Source organism: Chiloscyllium plagiosum, chromosome 14, assembly GCF_004010195.1.
Source record: "Chiloscyllium plagiosum isolate BGI_BamShark_2017 chromosome 14, ASM401019v2, whole genome shotgun sequence".
Taxonomy (NCBI): domain Eukaryota; kingdom Metazoa; phylum Chordata; class Chondrichthyes; order Orectolobiformes; family Hemiscylliidae; genus Chiloscyllium; species Chiloscyllium plagiosum.
Window position 1 is genome coordinate 51,849,003 of NC_057723.1, and position 22,741 is coordinate 51,871,743.

Below are 22,741 nucleotides of genomic sequence, written 5' to 3' on the forward strand. Positions count from 1 at the left end.
AGTCAAGAGTGTGGTGCTGGAAAAGCACAGCAGATCAGGCAGCATTAGAGCAGCAGGAAAAATCAACATTAAGAATGAGGCTTATGGGCCGGGAGAGGGTTGTGAGAGATAAATGGGAGGGAGTGTGTCGGGGGTTGGGAGGTAGCTAAGAATGCAATAGGTAGATGATAGGTTGGAGAGGAGGGTGGAGCCCATAGATCAGAAAGGCGACGGACAGGTCAAAAGGGCGGTGCCAAATTGTAGGTTTAGGACTGCAAAAAAGGTATGTGTGTGTGTGTGTGTGTAAGGGGTGGGGGGGGGGGAGGAGAGGTGTGGAGGGAAAATGAGGAACCTGTTGAAATTCACATTAATCCTGTATGGTTGCAGGGTCCCAAGGCAGAAGATGAGGCATTCTTCCCAGAGATGTTCCAACCAACCAACCCCACCACCTCATGGCTGAACACTTCAACTCCCCCTCCCACTCCACCAAGAACATGCAGGTGTTGGGCCTCCTCCATCGCCAAACCCTAACCACCAGACGCCTAGAGGAAGAACGCCTCATCTTCCACCTTGAGATTATGTGGATTTCACCAATTTCCTCATTTCCTCTTCCTCCACCCTAACCCAGTCCCAAACCTCCAACTTGGCACCACCCTCTTGACCTGTCCATCATCTTTTCCATCTATCCACACTGCCCTCCTCTCTGACCTATCACCTTCTCTCCCACATTCATCTACCAATTGCATTCTCAGCTACCTTCCACGCAGCTCCACCCCCTCGCATTTATCTCTCAGCTCCCCTGGCCCACAAGCCTCAATCCTGATGAAGGGCTTATGCCCGAAACGTTGGTTTTCTTGGTCCTCGGATGCTGCCTGACCTGAAGTGCTTTTCCAGCACCACACACTTAAAATTTATAATGCTTGACAGTTCCTGGGTTAAGTGTTCTTCTGAATACAAGGTTTTCCAGTGAAATGACCTGAATTACAACAGCAGAGCACAGAACCATGACTATGTGAGTGGTAAAAAGAAACTTAAAAATACACATATGCATTAGATTTGAAATCAATCAACAACTGTACAAAAGTATTTTAACTGGCTAACTTTATGACATGTTGAAAAGTTCCAAGTAATACAATTTTTCAATAATTATGAGATGTCGCAGAATATTCTAAGTTAGCTATGTGTTAGACATCCAATCCAAGTACTGGATATCTTAGTAAAGGTTTCAACTAAAAAAAGTAACCTTGTCAAAAGTCCAAATTTCAAGTATATCACTTGGCATCAACAACGTGGTATTCACTGTTAGACTACTGCTGTTCAAAACTCATTCAAGTTAATTACTTGGATTCTCTCTGGAACAACATACTACAGGAAGCCAACCAAACTTTCTACAATAACAGATAATGTTTTTATTTAAGTCATTAAGTTTTTCTTGTTTTGCAGTCTGACCTAATAGTGAAACAAACATCTATCATTTTACTGCTGCCAACTTGTCAAATATTTCCTCTGGAAAAATTAAGTAATTGTATTGATTTTTAAAAATTTACAATACTTACAAACTGTTACTATAATCTGGTAGTAATGAAATGTTTTAGGTAGCAATTACCAAAAGCTATCATGGCACACGTGCAGTTACTAGTATAACAACTCTGCCAAGCAGATATTTTGTTTATGAAGGCAACAACCTAATAGTATTATCACTGGACTATTAATCCAAAAACTCAACTAACAGTCTGGGTACCCAGGTTCAAATCCCACCATGGCAGATGGTGGTATTTGAATTCAGTAAAAACAAAATCTGGAATTAAGAATCTCCTGAGGACCAAGAAACAAAGATGCCAATTATCAGAAAAAAAAACTATGCGGCTCACTAATGTCCTTCAGGGAAGGAAATCTGGTCTCACCTGGTCTGGCCTACATGTGACTCCAGACCCACAATGTAATTGAGTCTGAAACGCCCTCTGAAAATGGTCTAGCAAGGCACTCAGCTCACGTGCAGCTAGGGATGGGCAATAAATGCTGGCTAGCTAGCAATGCCCACATCCCATGAGTAAATTTTTTTTAAAAATTAAAGCTGAAAGTCACCTAAGCTTTATAATATTTGCTAATAATTGCACAGAATAGCACAGAAAAGTCAAGTGACCTACCAAAAACCGTGTGTCAAGATAGGCTTTCAAGATTTCTTAGATTCACCTTAATTTATGATTCATATTTATCCATATAAGATAAATTAAGCAAAACTTTTAATTTTTGGACATTGGTTGATTACTCCTGCTTATTTCACAATCGTTCAAAGTGCATTCAAATGAGTTATGCAACTTTTTTAAATAAATGAAATACTGCATCACTAAATCATAAAATAGGCTCAAGACTGGACAAAGCAAAAACAAAACTGTAATATATGTTCCAGATCTGCTGATCTCCAGACAATAAGAGCAGATATACTTTTAAAACTCATGCATGGAGTTTCCTTGGATATCTTATTAAACTGGATTTGTAGGACTTTCCCGAACAGTTTGACTGGCAATTCCTCAGTCCTAAAAGACCTTTTCCAAACTCCATGTTGGAGGCAGAGTAGAAGACTTGGATGAGGTCAGACTTATTTGGATAACTATACAGGCAATATTGGATTAAAGCCATATCTAATTCCTGAGTAATTGTATCACTAACATTTATTGCCCATCCCTAGCTGCCCGTGAGATGTGTGATAGATATAGGACAGATGTCAGAGGTAGTTTTTTTACTCAGAGTAGTAAGGGTATGGAAAGCTTTGCCTGCAATGGTAGTAGATTCGCCAACTTTAAGTACATTTAAGTTGTCATTGGACAAGCATATGGACGTACATGGAATAGTGTAAGTTAGATGGGCTTCAGATTGGTATGACAGGTCGGCGCAACATCGAGGGCCGAAGGGCCTGTACTGCGCTGTAATGTTCTATGTTCTATGTTAACGCCCTATCTTCAGCCAAATCAAAACTCCACAATGACTAAGAATGCATAATGAAACTTGCCTCAAGGACAGAAGTCCATGAATCTGTTGATACAATGGACACCCAGGAAAAACATTGCTTGAATTTAGCTATTTGATCTCTGCTCTGAATTGCACAATATTCATTTACACAAAGGTAAGAGGTTTCAAATATTTGCAGTTTCTGCTATTGATATCAAAAAAGTATGGGGAATTGACATTTACATTCCTCTGTAGTTAAGAGACTTTTCTTTTTTAAAAAAAAGTACAAGTTATAAATGAATTACCATTTTTATAAAATTCTCTTTAAAACACCTTATTGTCATCATACTGATGTATTGTTCTATACATTGGAAGGGCTGTTGGGATGGACATAGCTGGCACGAGGAGGAAATTTTGAACTTACCATTATGTAGTGTATGTCCATGACACTGCTAAGTGCCATGAACTATGATTCTTTGAAACGCTGGCATGACTCCATGGAAGTTGCAGATGACTGAAATATGCCTATCTTTGCAATCTGCCAGCAAAGGTCAGAACTACAAGTTGCAAGCTTGGGACCCAAACTAGCCCACACATTTCAATTAAAAAAAAACCCTAATGAAAACTGGAGAATAGGAATGGCATTTGGAATTCCAGAACCTGGACTTGTCCATCAGTTTGAACAAGCTCCTGAATCATCCAGACCAATTTCTTTGACTAATAACAGCAACATGCATCCACTCAAATTTTAAAACAGCTGCAAAATGCCTAATTCATTTTGGAATGTAAAAAAAAACCTTCAGTTTGAATGCTGAGTTTGCCAAGATCATTTGTAACAATATCAGTAAAAGCTGTGTCAAACCTTGGAGGAAATTTCCCCTACCTTGGGAGAGGTGAGAGAAGGTGAGAAAGGGAAACAATAGGGCTGGTTGGCCCTCAAATGAAACTTCCTCTCCTCCTCCCTTCACCAATTAAGTAATGGATGAGAATGTCCATTAGGCATATGCTCATCTTGTCAATTATCAAACCACTTGGTCAATTAATAAACATTTAAAGGGCTTCAATTCACCACATCTCTGATCATCTACCTTCCCTGCAGGCATGCATTGAGGCTAGTTACTCAATGGAGCCTCTAGTTGGCTAGCAAATTCTACCGATCCAGGATGTCATCAGAGGCCTGTGACAGAACGAGATACTCATCCTCGCTCTGCCAGCCAACCTGATGAGCTGATCAGTGGGCAATCAGGTGACTTTTCTCAGTGATATGGATTATGTCTTAGTCGTCCCTGTAAAATATCCACACTTAAAATGAAAAGGAAAAAAAAAAAAAATCACACCCTCCAAACTTAACCAGCTTTCTCTCAGCTAGGAAAGAAATCACAGATCTGATACCCTAATACCCAAAATTGGCATCCTATCCCAAAAAATATTACAACCAAGTGTTTAAAATCAAAACCACTGGCTAAAAGAATTTAACATAAATCAGAAGTAAAACATTTCCCTGGGATTAAAACTGGATGGATTGTGAAGAAAAGCAATTTGACAACAGAAAGAGACCAGACAAACAATGGCCAGACAAATACATTTTCTTCATCAGTAGCAATGTTTTAAAAGGATGGAGAAGTCTCAACACAAAGCTGAGAAACAGGGCACACAGAATTCTAAACCAATTTCTAACAAAAAAAATTAATCATGCCTTGCCCCTTTCAGTGTTTGTATCCACCCAAACCTTTAAATACACACTTTGGTGCCATGAGTACAGATGGAGGTTTGCCAAACCCATATTTTTGTTTACCTGTACCTTCAGAATGAATGGAATGTTTGTTATGCACTAGTTATTGTTGAGCATGTTCAAACAAATATATTGATAATTGCTACATTCAGTAATGTAATTATTTTATGTCATAGTGAATTATAGTGTGTCTTTAAGAGAAAATGTAAAACGGACAATACTGAATCAGCAGCTGAAAATGTGTTGCTGGAAAAGCGCAGCAGGTCAGGCAGCATCCAAGGAACAGGAGAATCGACGTTTCAGGCATAAGGCCTTCTTCAGGAATGAAAAAGGGCTTATGCCCGAAACATCGATTCTCCTGTTCCTTGGATGCTGCGTGACCTGCTGCGCTTTTCCAGCAACACATTTTCAGCTCTGATCTCCAGCATCTGCAGTCCTCACTCTCTCCTCGAATACTGAATCAGCAGTCCATCTTACATATTTCCCAATATATATTTACATTATCATGAAATGCAGACTGCCAATTTGCTAATGCCAATTTACACTTCCTTATAAAGGGCACAATCTAACCCACTGCTTTCAAACAGGATAAAATTCTGAAAGAAAAATGTACTGCCTTCCTTTCACTTATTTCACCTCCCACCTCATTCCTCAATTGTCTTGGTCATCTGAACTCACCAACTTCCCTCTAATGCCTCAATGATGTTCTTGTTTTAAATCAGAGCATCTGAGCAGCAATTTTCAGCAGGAGAGGAGGGAAGCAACAGAAAAAGTCCTTTTTTTCCAAAAAAAAAATCATACGTAGTAGAATTTAAGCTAAACAAAGAGAGGTACCTTTTCCCTTCAATTTTACTTCTTTGTAAATTTGTTTTTACCTGAGCAGTATCTGGCCACATGGTGCTTTCCATAAGCTCACGTTGACCTGAAGAACAATGTGGATAATGCTAACAGCATTGTGCACAATCGTCCACAGGCAAAGGAGCTGTTGCCCTAATTCTGAGCATAGCAAAAAAAAAAACACCGCAGCAGGTCATTCATGGAAGGCAGCTAACAAATATAACAGAGAAGCTGTTACATGCAACCAGGATACCATCTGGAGAAAATTTGCAACATTGCTCCAAGTTACCTACCAGATGCTTACAATAATTCTATTAATGAAACTCTATTTGTTCCAGGGATGTGTTCAGTGCTGCCAAGACCATACTCTACCTCAAGAAGGTAATGGACTTTTACTTTCAATTACCCAGTCCTTAGTATTTTTGCTTTCATACTTGTCTTAGGTACTGAATTTCAGAACATTGGCCAAATGATGATAAAGAAACATGTTACAAATTAAGAATGTTGTATTGGCAAGGAATGTGGAGGTTAAGGTCTTCAAATTACTTTTCTGGTCTTGTGTTTTTGCTTGGTCTTGGAGGGAAATGTTGCTGAACTGCTTGGCGAATTGCTACAGTGAATCCTGAAAAATTCAAGCATAGCGCTTCAGTGATGGAAGAGATGGATCCTGGTGGATTTGTTAATTTTACAGTCCTGAAAGCTATTAAGCATATCCACATGGGATATGTTTCAGAGTGAAGCCAACAAGTTATCTTATCATGACAAAGGCAATGACAGATAACCATCTAACCTATTTCAGATCATAAGAATTTGTACATCATAAACAACCTGTTTATTTATTTTTTTTTTAAAAAAAAACACCTTCTGTGACCATTTTGAGAGAGAAATACCTGTTGCTTTTGTGAACAATTCTGGATTTGATGGATGAAGGTAAGAGGAAGGAAGAATGGATAAAGACGACTGTCTCCTATATTTATGATTTGGAGGTGCTGGTGTTGGACAGGGGTGGACAAAGTTAAAAATCACATAACACCAGGTTATAGTCCAACAGTTTTATTTGGAAGCACTGCTTCTTTATCGGGTGTTTGTAGAGTATAAGATCATAAGACACAAAATTTATAGCAGAAGGGCTACAGCGTCATGGAACTGTAATGATATATTAAACATATTTAGATTAAGTCTTTCAGCTTTTAGAATGGGATATGCTAGTTTCGGTTCTTTAATATGTAAATCCCATAACTACTTTTATGTTACATTCTCAAAATAGCTTTAGCTTTTCTAACAATAGGGGCCATCTCAACTCAGACAAGGTGTGAGGTTAAAGTCTGTCTGTGTCCCAGTGTTGAGTGAGATGGCAGAATTCTGCAGAATTACATTTTATTTTGCTCAAAAACTGCATAATTCCATGTAAGATTCCGTAAATCCCACTTTAGAAATAGAACCAATCTCACTCAACACTGGAACACAGATAGACTAACTTCACACCTTTAACGCATTGTCTGAGTTGAGATGGCACCCATTATTTGAAAAGCTAAAGGTATCTTGAGAATGTAACTTAAAAGGAGTTCTGGGATTTACATATTAAAGAACCAAAACGAGCATATCCCATTCTAAAAGATGAAAGACTTAATCTAAATTTGTTTAGTATATCATTACAGCTCCATGACACTGTAATCCTTTTGCTATAAATTCTGTGTCTTAGGACCTTATACTCCACAACCACCTGGTGAAGATGCAGCGCTTCGAAAGCTAGTGGTTCCAAATAAACTTGTTGGACTATAACCTGGTGTTGTGTGATTTTTAACTTTTGTCTTTTATTTATGACTGTCATTTGGTCAGATTCACATTTGTTGGACAGATACCTCAGAATTGTAATTTATTAACAAATAGAAGACTCCAATGGTGGGGGAATGTGATATTTGTTTCCTTGGTAATCCAACCACCAAAAAACATCAAACAAGTCATGTGTACAATATCGGAATAAGATCTCCTAGTTAAAGCAGATACCAGGTAACATTGTCAAACATCACATAAATCACTTGTTTCCATTGTGTCCTTTACTGGACCAATATTCTGGAATTCAGGTATGAAAGCACCATTACTATAAGGACTGAGTAGCTGAAATCACAAGTTCACCACTATCTCAGAGGAAAGTAGTGGTAGACTATAAATATGGCTTTGCCAATGCTATCCATTCTGTAGATTAGTTTGATGGATTAGTGTAGGACTCACCCAACTCTGATTAAATAACAAAAAACTTTTCTTCCTACATTAAAACACCAGCCACTCAAAGTATTTCATGCTTTCTAATGTGAGCACGGAGTTGCCCTGTGAGCCTAAAATATAACTTCAAGTCTTTTCTTCCTACCCCAATTCTTGATTTCAGTTTCAACAGTTGCACTGCATGACTCACTACAGTCAGACAAGACTCAAAGCATGGATTAGTCTCTTCAGTCATTATCAAAACGCCATATCCATAACTCCAGACCCCATCAACTTGATGGCTACATGTTAATCAGCTTAAATAGATGCTATTTTAGTCCTAGAAGAAATGCTTCTAAAGCAATATTCAAAGTTCATTAATATGGTAATTTAAACATATTAATCCAATCTTTGTTTTCCTTTTAATAAATCAATTTTTAAAATCTGAACAGAGCTTTGTACTTGGCTGCATTGTGTTCTCTATCATTTGGGGAAGAGATCTGCAGCAGAAGCAAATAAAGCTGCATCATGATCGTTGTGCCACAGGTTAGCAAGGCAATAAAAAAAGTAGCAAAGCAAGCACCAGACTCTATTTCTAGAGGGACAGCATTAAAAAGGGCAGTCATGCAAAACCGACACCAAACCGTTGTTAGAACACATGTAGAAACCTACATACAGTTCAAGTCACCATATCATGAAAAGGATATACAGCTAGTGGAGAGGGTGCTGAGAAACTTGAAAGGGTGACACTAAAAATGCATGAGCTTACATATTAGCAAAAAAGTCAATAACCTAGACCTGTTTTCACTGGATAATAGGCTAAGGGGTGACATAGCTGAAGTCTTTGAGATTCTGGAAGGCTTTGACACAGTGGATACAGAGATATTGTTTCCTCTTGTGGGGAACAGTGTAACTAGAGGCTGTAAATTTAATCAGTCACAAAAAATCTAATATGATAGTTAGAAGGAACTTCATTACCCAAATAGTGGTGACAGCATGGAACACACTATCACAGATAATAGTTAAAGTAAATAGTACAGATGCATTTAAGGAGGAAGGTAGACAAACTTTAAAAGGCATAAGGGAATTGAGATTTGGATTTGGATTTTTAAAAAAGGCAATAGGAAGCTTGAGTGGAACACAATCGCTGGCATGGACTAGTTGAGCTGAATGGCCTGTGTCTGTGATTTTTATCCTGTTTTAATGTTTAGTGATACTGTGGCAATATCACTTGCGTACTGCATGCATACAGTCAATTTTCAGTTTCAGTTCAGAAGCAGCACAGCCTTCACTGTGGAGACCAGCTTTTGTGTTGAAAGTTAATCAAAATAAAGTACTGGACAGAGGATGGAATTTTAATAATTATGTTCACATCAAAGCTCAGAACATTGACTTCCATCTTCTTTCTTCACCATTATTCAGTGCTTCAGATTAAAAATCTACCTGAAGATTGAAGAATCTGCTGTATCGCCTGTAGATAACCTCTGTGGAACCATTGGACCATGTGACTTGAATAATGTAAACCTGAAAGAAAAAGAAACTTGTCATCAGGAGATAATGATATCAACTTAAGATCATACAATGTTAATACTCAGCATCATTTCATTGAGCCACATTCTAACTTTTTTTTACAAATGTAACTGCAAATATTCAAGTTCATTCCCCGCAGCCAGAGTGACTAGTTTACCTGCTCTAGACCATTTATAAATGATATTTGCTGGATACTTGGGACCTCTGGCCCCCAAACCTCAAGGTTCTAACAGCATGGTCTTCCTTGGTGGGCCAAGATCTGGAAATCAGAATGGCACAGAGAATCCTCAAATCTGCACCCAGTGTATCTGCAGGAGGCTAGCAGAATCCTTTGGAATACACCAGTTCCTCACTTTCAACAAGCTTTCATAACTATTAAGCTCTAACTTTGCTTTGCAACCTTTGCCCAGTCCTTGCAGGACTCTCAACACCAAAGACTCAATTAAATTTGAAGTCTACTAGTTCAGTTGCTTCCAATATCTCTATGCAGGTTGATATACAGAATGAGTTGAGATGTATTGACCTCCTGATGGATAAACATGGGATGCAAAACAAAGAAAGATGATAATCTAATACTAAATCTCAAGCCTGTGACATAAGACTTGCGTACTGTTAGAGAGCAACAGCTAAAGGTTTAGCATTCCATGTAAAAGTTCTGGGCTCGGGTGAGGGAGTAGGGGTGCAGTACATGGTGATGGCAAGAGGGGAAAAAAAGATGGATACATGCTCTATTTATTATGCACTGCAACCAGTAAAGTTGAAATCAGCAAATTCAACATCTTATTTAAAGAGACCAGATTAAGTTTAATGATCATCACAATAATTTATTCTTAATAAAATTAAAGGAAACATCAACATAAATGTGCAAGTTATTTATGCATTAATTACTTTTATCCTGATGAAAGCAACCTAACATTACCTCTGCCATGTAGATAATTGACAAGTTAAAAAAAACAAACAAAACAGTCCGTTTCTGCATTGAATTATTTACCCTTGAATACATTTATCCTTCAACCAAGCAACATGGCAAAAGGATACCAATAACTATGAATGGAAGCAAATACAGCGGAAAATTCTGGATGTAGGTTTGCTCGCTCAGCTGGAACACAGTAAGTGGGTTTAGTGACATACATGGTTCCTGAGATGGACTACGAACATCCTGCTCCTGATCGACAACCAGTTCTGGTGCATTTACAAGTATCTGGAATTGGTCATGTTTCCATTATTCTTATTAGGTGCCTTAAAACATCTGTGTCACACATGTTATGAATTGCAGACAATTGAATACTTTGAAATATACCTCAGCGGGAAACATTGAGAATTAAAGCACACTATTACAAGGCAGACCAGTTTGAGAATTTCACTGCTGAAGCTATATTAGTAATTTAAAGAGTTAAAACATTCATAAATAATCAGCTGTCTAAATTAATGAATTATTAGCTTTAATCACAAATCAAACTCAATAAAGAATAACAGTTATCCAATGTGTTGTGACTTTATCAATCTCAATAGAACTGGCAAAACAGGACTGTCTCAGCTAAAAGACGTCAGTATTCACTAAAACCAGAAAATATGAAGGAGTTTGAAAGCCACATCCTTTCAGCTTCCAGTAAAATGAAATAATGACCCCTGTGTTGGAATTAGGTGGTTGGGAGAAAAAACCCTGACAGATTCTATCAATAGCTCTCACTGAGTAATGGGAAGCGTCTCCTGGCTAGTAATCAACTCTCCACTCAGTGACCAGATAATCATTTTAAAAGGGCCAGAGAGTGGGGCAAGGTGGTATATTTTGAAAAAAAAGACTGCCACACAAAACATCATCTTGTCACATACAAAGACTGTTGGCAAGGTACAAAACCTTTTGATTATTCAGGAATCTGTGTAGACAGGAAATCAGGTCCACCCTGTAGTCTCACAAAGTGATGGATGGAAACTAGGATATTTTCGGCTTCGGGTTAAACTAACAGTTTTCGGATTTGTGGCATAAGATTAGGTATAATGATCTTTGGTAGTGTTCTGAGGCAAAAGGTTGTGGATTCAAGACCCAGTTAAAGGACTTGGATACAAAATCAGTACTAATACTTCAGTACTGGTTAGAGGCAACATTTCACAGAAACCCCCTCGGTTCCCACAGGTGGACGTAAAATGTTCCATGTTGCATTTGGGGAAGATTTCTACCAGTGTCCTGGCCAATATTCCTCTCTCAAAATCAACGTCACTAAAAAAAAGTCTGGAAAACACTGCTGTTTTTGAAAGTTGTATGTAAATTAGCTACAGCAATGCCTAAATTACAACAGTAAGTGCACTGTAAAAGTGCAGGGTTTTTTCTCCCATCCACCTAATTCCAGCACTCATTGGCTGTAAAGTGCTTTAAGCAGCCTAATATTGTGAACGGTACTAGATAAATGCAAATGCTTTTTATTTAAAATTCCAAAGGAGCAGGGTCAATACTCTGTTAGGATTCAATATATCTCGAAGACAAGGATACCAAATTTACTCTCTAAAGCATCAAGCACTCAAGAATATTAAAATTCAAACTAAACTTCTCTCTATCAGTGTCATAAAAATGTTCCTTGAACCTAGTCGTGAAAAGTAACCTACAAAAATATCATGAATTTGTAATTATCCCACTTCAGACATATCCTAGTTAGATTAAAATAGCCACACCTATTAATGTAAGGGCTTAATCAAGTCAACCTCATTTGACCCAAGAACCCTATCAAACTGTATTAGTCAGATTAACTTCTGACTTGGAATTCAAAGGACATCCTGCAGCAAACAGTCAATATTCACTCATGAGTTCAAATACATTGCATATTATGCAGTTTTAGTTTGAATCTCAGGTAGCCATGTGGCGAAAGGATCCCAGCAAACATGGTCGCTCATACTAAGTTGCTATGTTTGGAATTCAAGCTGTGAAAATGGCTCTCTCCTTCTCAATTTTAATTTTTTTTCCCCACACAACAATTATTTCAAATTGGTGTATGTAACCTTTACTCCAAGTCCTTGACATTATTCTGCAGATACCATCGGAACGCAAAAAAATCGTTTTAAAAGATAGTGGTTTCACAGCACTCGAAATACCATTCTCCAAAACACTCTAGCACCCATATCTCATAGCAACTTGACTTCTTAAAAAAGGTTACTTTGCTGCCTAAAGGCTGAGCACAAAATTGAATATTTATTTACAGAAAATGATTTAGCAACTTCAGTTAGAGAACAGACATTGATTGTTAACTGCAAACTTCCAAATGATGCTGTTCTTTTCAAATGAATTGTTCTGCACTGTCATTAACTACATGAAAACAGCCTTACTACTGACATGCATTAATGATGCGAAATGCTGCATTTGTGCAATAGACAGAAACCAAACTCCAAAAGTGAAGTCTTGTAACTACATGTAGAAGTACCTTTTTAAGCAACTTGATAATTGTTCCTTTCTCCAAGTCAACCTCTCTGGCACTGAAAACTAATCATTAGGCTATTACAAGTGTGAAGCCTTCAGGTATCAATTGTTGGAAATTTTTAAAATGTCAGTTTTGTTAAATAAGTATTTTTCTTTGCCTCTTTAGCCAATCTTTCTTGTCCTCTACATAGGTTTTGACACTGAATTCATCCAGTCTAACTTATATTTCCTTTGCAATCGTTGCGCTTTTTATTTCAAAACTTTCCAATTAGATTGCTTATGGAAATGCAGTGCTTATCATGGTTCACTCAAATTCCACATGCCCTGTTTTCCTACTACACTATTATCTAATTGCTCTTTCAGCAAAATCATTCAGAGTTTGAACAGGAATAGACAAATCTAACTGATGACAGATGGGGTCAGATGTCCTACTGCAGCAAAATGTGGGCCATTAAGTTTCCAGATATTTCAAACAACTTATACAGGTCCTTTAACATAATGAACCACCCTGATGTTCTGTTGTAGGACAAAATATGGCACTGACCCATACAAGCACAATGAGGTCAAATGACCAAAAGCTTCATTAAAGACATCGTTCAAATCAGTAGATGAAAAGAGAAATTGAAATCTTGAGGTGGAAAGGAGTGAGAAGGGTTCAAAGCCTGAGGCCTAGACAACTAAACACACAATTAAAATCAGAGATTTACAGGTCAGAATTACAGTACAGTATCTCAGAAGGTTGTGGAGCTGAAGGGATTATAGAAATAACAGCATTGCCACTGTGGGATTTCAAAACAAAGATAAGATTTGTGAAATCAATACACTACTGGACCAGAAACCAATGTTGGCAAGTATGTTTAGTTTGATAGAGAAACTGGGCTTGCTGAGAGTTTAGACCAGGACAGCAAAAGTTTTGGATGGCCTCCAGAATACACAGTAGAATGCTAGATCCCAGCCAGCAGTACTTTGGAATCAATCAAGTTTAGAACTTAAAAGATTCAAATGAGGGTTTTAGCAGCTGATAAGTCAAGAGAGCAATAAAGTTAGAGGCGTGGATATAGGCTCTTGTATTGATGGTATAAATTTGAAATATTTACAATATTTTAGTAATATCTAGACAAAATGTGAAGAGAATTAATCAATGAACATACAATTTCTTAAAATTTGTATAGGCACAAACTATACATTTCTCCTTTTCAATATTTTTTTTCCAAAGCAGTGGCAGGTGATACAAACTCTACAGGTGATATTTCACATTCACTTGTACTCTCTCCATACTTACAATGCAGGAACCAAAGCACTAGACATTAAAAATGCCCAAAATGTTTGGAGAATGAGCAAAGACTCATTTCATTTCCTGCAAATAAACCTCAGTCTAATAGTTAACATTTGTTTGATACAAACATGGCCAATATTCAGTCATTAAAAAGTCTAAGGCAACATCATATTTATTGCCTCAACAGTTGTCATAAAATTGACTAGTACAGGGTACAAATATCATCTTCATTCTAATGAATTCACCTCCTCAGCCCACCCAACATCTTTGACCAGGCAACCCCAGAAATTATCAGAAATACACAGACAGCATGGTGACTCAGTAAGCACATTCTCCCTGTATATGTGGGTTTCCTCCAGGTGCTCCAGTTTCCTCCCACAGTCTAAAGATGTGCAAGTTAGGTGGATTGGCCATAGCATATGCAGGGCTACATCTATTGGGTACTGAAGTGGGTCTGGATGGGATGCTCTTTGGTTGACTCAATGGGCTGAATGGCTTGCTTCCACACTGTATCGATTCTATGCTTCTATCGTGGATACAAAAGCAGGTCAGAGATTGAAATTGTCCAATGAGCAACTCACCTTGAGTGCTCAAAGCCTGTCCACAATTTGAAAGGTTTAAGTCAGGAGTGAGATGGATGCCTGCCACTAGCTTAGACAGGTGTAGTTTTAAGAAACTCAACATAATCACGGGTATCTGGCTGTCGACTTGCATCCAATCTAGTACCTTCAACTTGTACTCCTTCCACTACCTGCACACAGTAGCAGTGTGTAGCAATTGCAAGATGCACCACAACAACTTGCTAAACCTCCTTTGATAGCACCTCCCAAACCAAAAAAAGACCGCCACCTAAAAGAACAAAGGGCGCACAGGAACAGCATCAACTACAAGCTCCCCTCCAAGCTGCTCCCCTTCCAACTAACTTGGAACTTTTAATCCAGCTTGGAACTGTCTGAAGCGGAATAATGACAACTCCATGGCTTGCTCCTTCCGTGGGCTAGGTCATTAATCTGGAATTTGAGCCCTGACAGCAATGCAAGAACCCTTACACCAGATGGACTGGAGTTTAAAAAAAAAGAGGTTCACCACATTCTCAGGGGCAATAAGGGATGAGTAATGAATGCTAGCCTTGACTGCAACACTAATATCATGTGAACGTCAAACAAAAACATGTATGATGAAAGATCTGCATCTATTCAAACGCTGCAACAGACTCACTCTGAGTCAGGGAAAATAAAAAATAAATATGAGATAGTAAAACAACAGCAGATATCAAACCTTCACTAGAACCCTAACCATTCTTCAAAGCAAATTTAACCAAAGAAAATCCAAGCTTTCATTTTAACTGCAGGAGTGCAATGTCATCAGAGACTGACTCGCTGAAACTAAACATTGACACAATGCAATCAGTTAAATCCAGGAAAGTAAGGACATAATTTTGACCCCAGTTCAACATTAAACTAATTGCTTTGAATGAGTGCAGTGGGAGCCCTCTTAAGGCACAGATGTAATGTCCCTGCCCCTGAACCTGATTTCAAGTCCCACCTGCTCCAGAGGTGTGTTGTAACATCTCTGAACATGGTGATTAGAAAAACAGGTTGAAGGAATACAATGTTCAGGAACCTACAAAATCCTCTTCCTCTATTAAATCAAATGGATAGATTTGTTTTTTTTTAAATGGCTTGCTTGCCTTAAAGAATTGTGAAAAGGTTTCTAGTAAGTTTTCTTCACTTGTGTCAGGTGCTGAGAGCCACGATATCAATTGTCTATTATTGGAAAAAGTAGGTGATTGCTGCAACTAAAGCTCAGATTGTTCAATTTGAAATGTAGCAAAGATGGATAAGATTTACACTGACATCTTCAAATGGAGAAAACTCTTCCAATACTTGAAGAACTATTTTCCACATAGTTAATCATTCTCTCAATCCAAGCCAGCAGCTCATCAGAACATTGTCAAGCTCCAAATCCCCAACAGTGAACTTTTCTATACATATTGCTTCACAGTGTCTGCCAAGTTTCTACTGGCATGCTTGATCAAAAAAAAATCTGGGAATTTCACTACCAAGAGGTAGGGAAAATACTTACTTGGAGCCCCCAGTAAAACTTAATTTAGTATGAATTAATCAATGTAATGTTCCAAAACAAGTGTGAGCTCAATTATTGGGTAAAACATAAATATTAACAGTATTTTTCCAAAACATCTTAATTTTATAAGAAGCTTCTAAATAACAAATCTTAACCATTTATTCCCAGGTTGAATTGTTAGTCTGTGGGGCATACAGTTGGCCTCAGCTATCCAACATTCTGGAAAGACCGGCCAGTTTACAAAACCGGGCGGCTTACAATTGAGGACAGCACTGGCGAACTCACATAGTGAAGTGTCCATCTACTAACTCTCAATAACCGGGCTCATAAAAAGAATGAATTACCTAAAAGTTACCGATGACTGTGGAATGATTAATTACCATAACATGCTGCCGTCAGCACAAAAGAGAAAGTCAGGGAACGCTAACTACACATTTTATTGTATGTGGTGCATTCCCAAATGTGATTTATCGGCGAGGACATACTGTGGATTCGACAAAAAGATGAGTCCCATACGCATCACAGCAGATTTTAGGCAGCTTTATTTTGTTTTAGCCGTGAAAACTGATGTGACTTTAAAAACGGTTCTTGCAATGACACTGGAAATGAGCAGATGGGCTCAGGGAAGGGAGCATTTCAGAGAGTGAAATTAAACAGTGGACCCACCCGGGATCCGAATTAAAACCAAGTCCCTATTTTAGGCTGGGTCGTACGTATCTATGTGCCTCTATCTCAGTATCATCGAAATTTGCGGTAACTAAATGAAAAACTGCCAAGTGGCACACTTCCTTGCCATGCTGGCCGATGCCGCTCAAAGGAAGCGTTTCATGTCTGAAAAGCTTTTAATCTGTTACAAGCCTCCCCTCCTCATCCAGCCACAGTTAACAGTGGAGTTTATCAAATCTGCAATTTAAAGTGCTCTGGCCTGTAAAATCACCTGGCTCAACTTCGAGTTTTGACTCTGTTCACATACCTCGGAGCTAGACAAAAAGTTAATCAGATGGTTATTATAATTACAAAAACCTATATTTTGATTGAAAGCTAATTCTGAATTATTAGCAGTGCAATAGGTGCAACGGAACCAGCAGGCAGTCTGATGCTGAAAACTATCCATAAGATTAAATCTTTAAACTCAATAAGTTGCATTGCCCAAAAACTAACCACAGTATTCAACAACGTTCTCTTTGCTGTTAAAAGCACCCGAGAAATTCATTAAAGTCTAGAAATTATTGCCTCACGTACATAATGTTTATTCGGGATCCGTCTTTTCTGCACGTCCTGCACCTTCACGTCTACAATAGATGATCGAGGCATGATCCGGCCACACAAAAGCCAGCTCCACAGCCGCCTGCAATCTCTACCGTACTTCGGCGATTCCTCATCCGCCGACCTCACTGACTGCTCCCTAGTCCTCCTGCACTCTTAATTCTGCAGTACCATCAGACTCACGGTTTTGTTTTCACTCAGTCCGACTATAAGCTTTCCCAGAGTAGCAGACGAAAGAGAAACAGGGGGAGAATCCGCCCAAATTCACGTCACTAGTCCAGCCCATTCCATTAAAGGAATCCGTTCCACTGCGAAGCTGCCAACTGCGGCTTGCTTCAATCTGATTACATTTCAACAAAGCAAAAAGGTCACTGACCTTAAACGTTTATTCTGTTTCTCTCTCCGCAAATGCTGTCCTTCCAGTTTATGTTTCAGATCGTCAGTATTAACAGTCTCTTGCTTTTGTTCGAAAATAACTTTGCTGGATTTGAGAAAAACAACGCGGTGAGCTTTTTTTCTATTGGTAAGGGCGGTGGCATTAGCTACAATAATAAAGCACTTCTACTAGTGTCGGGATGAGTACGGACACCTTCATAGAGTCAAGTCGTAAATGTGCTACTGGGAACCCATACTTCACAACAATGCAAAAACAAAATTACTGCAGAGTCAACCATTTAAGTAAACTCTAAATAGGATACGCAATAGGCCATCGAGCCTGCTGTATCACAAAACCAGAAATTGCTGGAGAAACTCTGGTCTGGTTATACCTATGGGGAGAAAACAGATTTAACGTTTAGAGTTCAGTGAGCTTTCTTCAGCAGTTTGGTTACCTTCATGGCTACTTTACCCCAGCATAACCCTTGACGCTTTTGTTCATCAAAAATCTCTAAATCACACTCGAACATACTCAAATGACTCAGGAGAGTTGAGGGCTATATTATTGCTGAACTATTAATACAGAAACATCGGCGAATGTCCCGAGGACCTGAGTTTGAATCTGTCATGGTAAATGGTGGAATTTGACATCAGTTTTAAAAAAGGAATCAAGAGTCTAATGACAAATCATTATTGACAACTAGTCAAGTCAACTAGTTGCATTTCAATTTCAATTAAAGAAGAGATAGGTTTTTGGATTTTTGTAATTATTATAACCATTTGATTAGCTTTCTGTTCAGACCCAAGCTGTGTGAACAGAGTCAAAAATCGAATTTGAGCCAGGTGATTTTTCAGGCCAAAGCACTTTAAATGCAGATTTGTTAAACTCCGAACTGTTAACTGTGGCTGGATGAGGAGGGGAGGCTTGTAACAGATTCAGCCTTCCAGCATGGAAAGGAAGTTTGCCGCTTGGCAGTTTATTTTATTTAATGGTACTGAGATAGAGGTACGTAGATAGGTACGACCCAGTGTAAAACAGGGACTTGGTTTTAATTAAGATCCTAGGTGGGTCCACTGTTTAATTTCACTCCCTGAAATGTTCTCTTCCCTGAGCCACCTGCACAATTAGTGTCATTGCAAGAACCTTTTGCTATAAATTCTGTCTTATGATTCTGGTCCACAGCTACCTGATGAAGCACCGTTCCAAAAGCTAGTTCTTCCAAATAGACCAGTTGGACTACATAACCTGGTGTTGTGTGATTTTTAACATTGCAATAACCGGTAATCAAGTCAACTAGTTAAATTTCCAAATGAGTTTTTAATGTCACATCAAATTTTCAATGCTAAAACAAAATAAAGATGCATATAGAAGTCACCTTTTGTAGAATTCACAGTATGTCCTCACAGATGAATCACATTTGGGACCTACACTAAACCATGTAGTTCGTGTTCCCTGATGTTCTTTTTTGTGCTGATGGCAGCATGTTATGGTAATTATTTTCTCGATTAGTGGTGCTGGACGAGCACAGCAGTTCAGGCAGCATCCAAGGAGCAGCGAAATCAACGTTTCGGGCAAAAGCCCTTCTCCACCGTCATCGGTAGCTTTCAGGTAATTCATTCTTTTATGAGCCCAGTTATTGAGAGTTAGTTGATGGATACTTCACTGTGAGTTAGTCAGTGCTGTCCTCATTTGTAAATCGCCCCTGACCAGTTTTTCCAGTTTGTTGGATAGCAGAGGCCAATTGTATATCTCCCAGGCAAGAATCTAATGAGATTGTCAGGGAAAAAAAAAATTAGGTTCACTAATGTTCTTTAGGGAGGGTTATTGTTGTTCATGCCTGGTCTAGCCTACATGTGACTCCAGAACTGCAACAATTGGTTGATTCTTAACTGACCTCTGGGCAACTTGGGATATACCATGAATGCTGACCTAGCCAGCAATGCCCCAATCCAACGAATGAATTTTTTTAAAAAGCCATTCCTAACACTAATACACCTCAGAGGAGAAATCCCTCCTCATCTCTGCATTAAATGGGAGACCCTTATTTTGTAAGTCTGGGTTCCTTAGGTCTAGACCACCATGAGGGCAAATATCCTTGTCAGTATTTGCACTGCCAAGGTCCCTCAGGGGTCTATGTTCCAATCATATAGTCTCATTTTTCTAAATGCCAATGAGAACAGGTCTAATTTGTTCAATCTTTCCTCATAGGATAACCACTTTTTCCAATGAATTACTTTCATACATCTTCTCTCATCTGTCTCCAATGCAAGAATATTTCTCCTGAAATAAGGAGACCAAAACTGTACACACTATCTATTAGGCCTCACAGATACTTTGTACAGTTGTTGCAAGACTTTCCTACTTTTATATTTCATCTCTGTCATAATAAAAGGCAAAAACTGACAGCAATGTTGGAGTTCTGGACACAGAATGAATACAGTCAAAAAACTCACTTTTTCATTACTCCATATAACAGTATCTTACTTAAAGGAACCAAAATATCATCAGCCATAAGGTTATCTATACTAACAGACACCCATACTACAGACCCATACACTCACACATACACTCCCACATGCACCTTCTCGCAAACTTATACCCCTTTACACTTACTCACACACATACACACAGTCTCTCGAATCCATGTAAGATTCTGTAAATCCGTTTTTTTAAATTAGAATCAGTCTGACCATCATGGCACAGACAGTCTCACACCAGGTAGCTCACACCTTACATGCATTATCTGGACCGACATGACACCAATTTTTAAAGCTCACTTGAGAATGTAACTTTTAAAAAAGTTTTGCGATTTACATATGAAAGAACTGAAACCAACATGGTCATTCTAAAAGATGAGAGATTTAACAAACAATCCAGGTCTTTTTCAATATATAATTTCAGTTACAGCACACTGTAAACTTTTGTTATGAATTCTGTGTCTTACGATCTTATACTCCTCAACCACCTGATGAGGGAGCAGCGCTCCAAAAGCTAGTGCTTCCAAATAAACCTATTGGGCTATATGTGTGATTCTTAACTCTACACTAAATAAAGCATTGCCAAGATGCACTGCAGTGAATCAAGTCATGTTATTACTTTTGATTGCAAATTCAGTGGCCCCATTTCCAAGTAAATGTAAATATCAGGGATAGGATTGGGGAGCGTGACACAAATTCTCCCATTCTTGGTTAATCTGGCAATGCTCATTGTCTAGAATCACATTTGAAGAAAGATCATTTGGATAACATAGTAATTATTGGAAGCACACATGGTTAGAACATGGCACTATAATAAAAATGTAGATGAGCTCAGGTCTTTAGCTCCCATTAGCTGACTTTCATAGGTCTTGAGAACATGAATCACGAGCAATAAGCCTTTTTGATAATAGTGTGCAGACACTACAAATAAGAATTTGTACTTTATTTCCCTCCAAAGCAGCAGCAGATACATATGGATACTTTTATTTGCAGCACAGTAACAAACAGGAAATGCATGGCTGGCTGGTTTAGGCTGTGTTCCATATTACAAATATCCAGAGTCTGGTTACAAATGTATTCATAGGACCACTGGAGTTACAGATCCATAAATTCATCAAGATTAAGGTAACTGATCACTGGGAGAAGATTTGTAGCTCAGGTGCTCGTTGTTGTGGTTCTGTTCGCCGAGCTGGGAATTTGTGTTGCAGACGTTTCGTCCCCTGTCTAGGTGACATCCTCAGTGCTTGGGAGCCTCCTGTGAAGCACTTCTGTGATCTTTCCTCTGGCATGTGTAGTGGTTTGAATCTGCTGCTTCCGGTTGTCAGTTCCAGCTGTCCGCTGCAGTGGTTGGTATATTGGGTCCAGGTCCATGTGCTTATTGATTGAATCTGTATTGTATATGTACTGAAACCATCAATAAGCACATCAACCTGGACCCAATATACCGGCCACTACAAATGCCGGAGGAAAGATCACAGAAGCACTTCACAGGAGGCTCCTAAGCACTGAGGATGTCACCTAGACAGCGAACGAAACGTCTGCAACACAAATTCCCAGCTCGGCGAACAGAACCACAGTAACTGATCACTACATTTACATTTCATTCAGAGATTGTGTTCTGGAATTGGTACCAAAGCCTCTTTTGATCAGTACCTGGAGTAAAAGTAACCAACAAGAAGGAATCAGCTGGGCAGTACAGTACACCAGCTCTCCAACAGTGCCCACTCTGCAATGAGTCATTACGTTCAAGACAGTTTTTGGTGAGTGGAAGTAAAGCTAAGGTTAGCCATATGCATTCATACAGGATTCTACATTTAATGTAGAAAATATCACAAGCACTTCACAGAGGCAGAACAATAAAAAGAGTAATTTTTAAAAAAGGGTTATCGGAAGCTTGGGCAAAGAGCTATGTTTTAAGGAAAATATTATGTAGATGATGGAAGATAAACAGAAAGATTTAGGGTAGGCAAAGCAGAAGATAGGAACAAGGCAGGTAAAGGCATCCTCATCACAAAGTGAAGTGAATGGGAATATACAAGATTCAGCAGTATCAGTGAGTGCTAAGTTGTTGTTGAGTTGGAGACCTGAAACAGATTGCTAAGATGGTGGTGAAAAGGGGAAAATGGGGGAGGATGATGTCTTGAAAGGACTTTGACACGAAAAACTTTAAATTTGAGGTGTTATGGTAGCAAATCCATCAAGATGTATCTAACAAAGTGTCACATATACAATGGGCTAAATGTTCTTTCATGTGATAAACTTCGAAATTTGGTTCATGCCTGATGTGAATACTGATTTCTCGAGCAAATCAAAGTTGTAAACTGTAATACAATACATTGTTGAAGAAGATTTTTGAAAACTGAACTAGCATAAGTCAGGAACCCTCCGAGACGTACAAAGTGATGCAAACAACAAAACAAAGATGTAGGTAATTCATGCTGAAATACTGTATTTACATATACATACCACCTTGTGTGTAATCTTCAGATCACAAATTCTCCTTATTGAAGAAGTAAATATATCATTAGTGATCGCCATCTACAGGCACAATGGCTGATTGGCATCTGCCCATCTGCAGAAATGATGCAAATGCAGCCTCGGGGCTTTAGGGAGGTCAGATGAGATT

General features: G+C 38.7%; 1 protein-coding gene across 2 annotated transcripts in view; it reads right to left on the reverse strand.

The window, feature by feature from the left end:
* sh3pxd2b (SH3 and PX domains 2B) overlaps positions 1 to 17,592 on the reverse strand; it is a 334,077-nt gene extending 316,485 nt beyond the window's left edge. The window contains exons 1-2 of one of the 2 annotated variants that reach the window (XM_043703799.1): positions 17,239 to 17,592; positions 9,143 to 9,223 (exon numbers count right to left, since the gene is read on the reverse strand). In XM_043703799.1, coding sequence (XP_043559734.1) covers positions 9,143 to 9,223; positions 17,239 to 17,310 — 153 coding nt within the window. In that variant the 5' untranslated portion in view covers positions 17,311 to 17,592. The remainder of the gene's footprint in view (positions 1 to 9,142; positions 9,224 to 17,238) is intronic. The other variant, XM_043703800.1, reaches the window with a different exon arrangement.
* Positions 17,593 to 22,741: the final 5,149 nt, after the last annotated feature.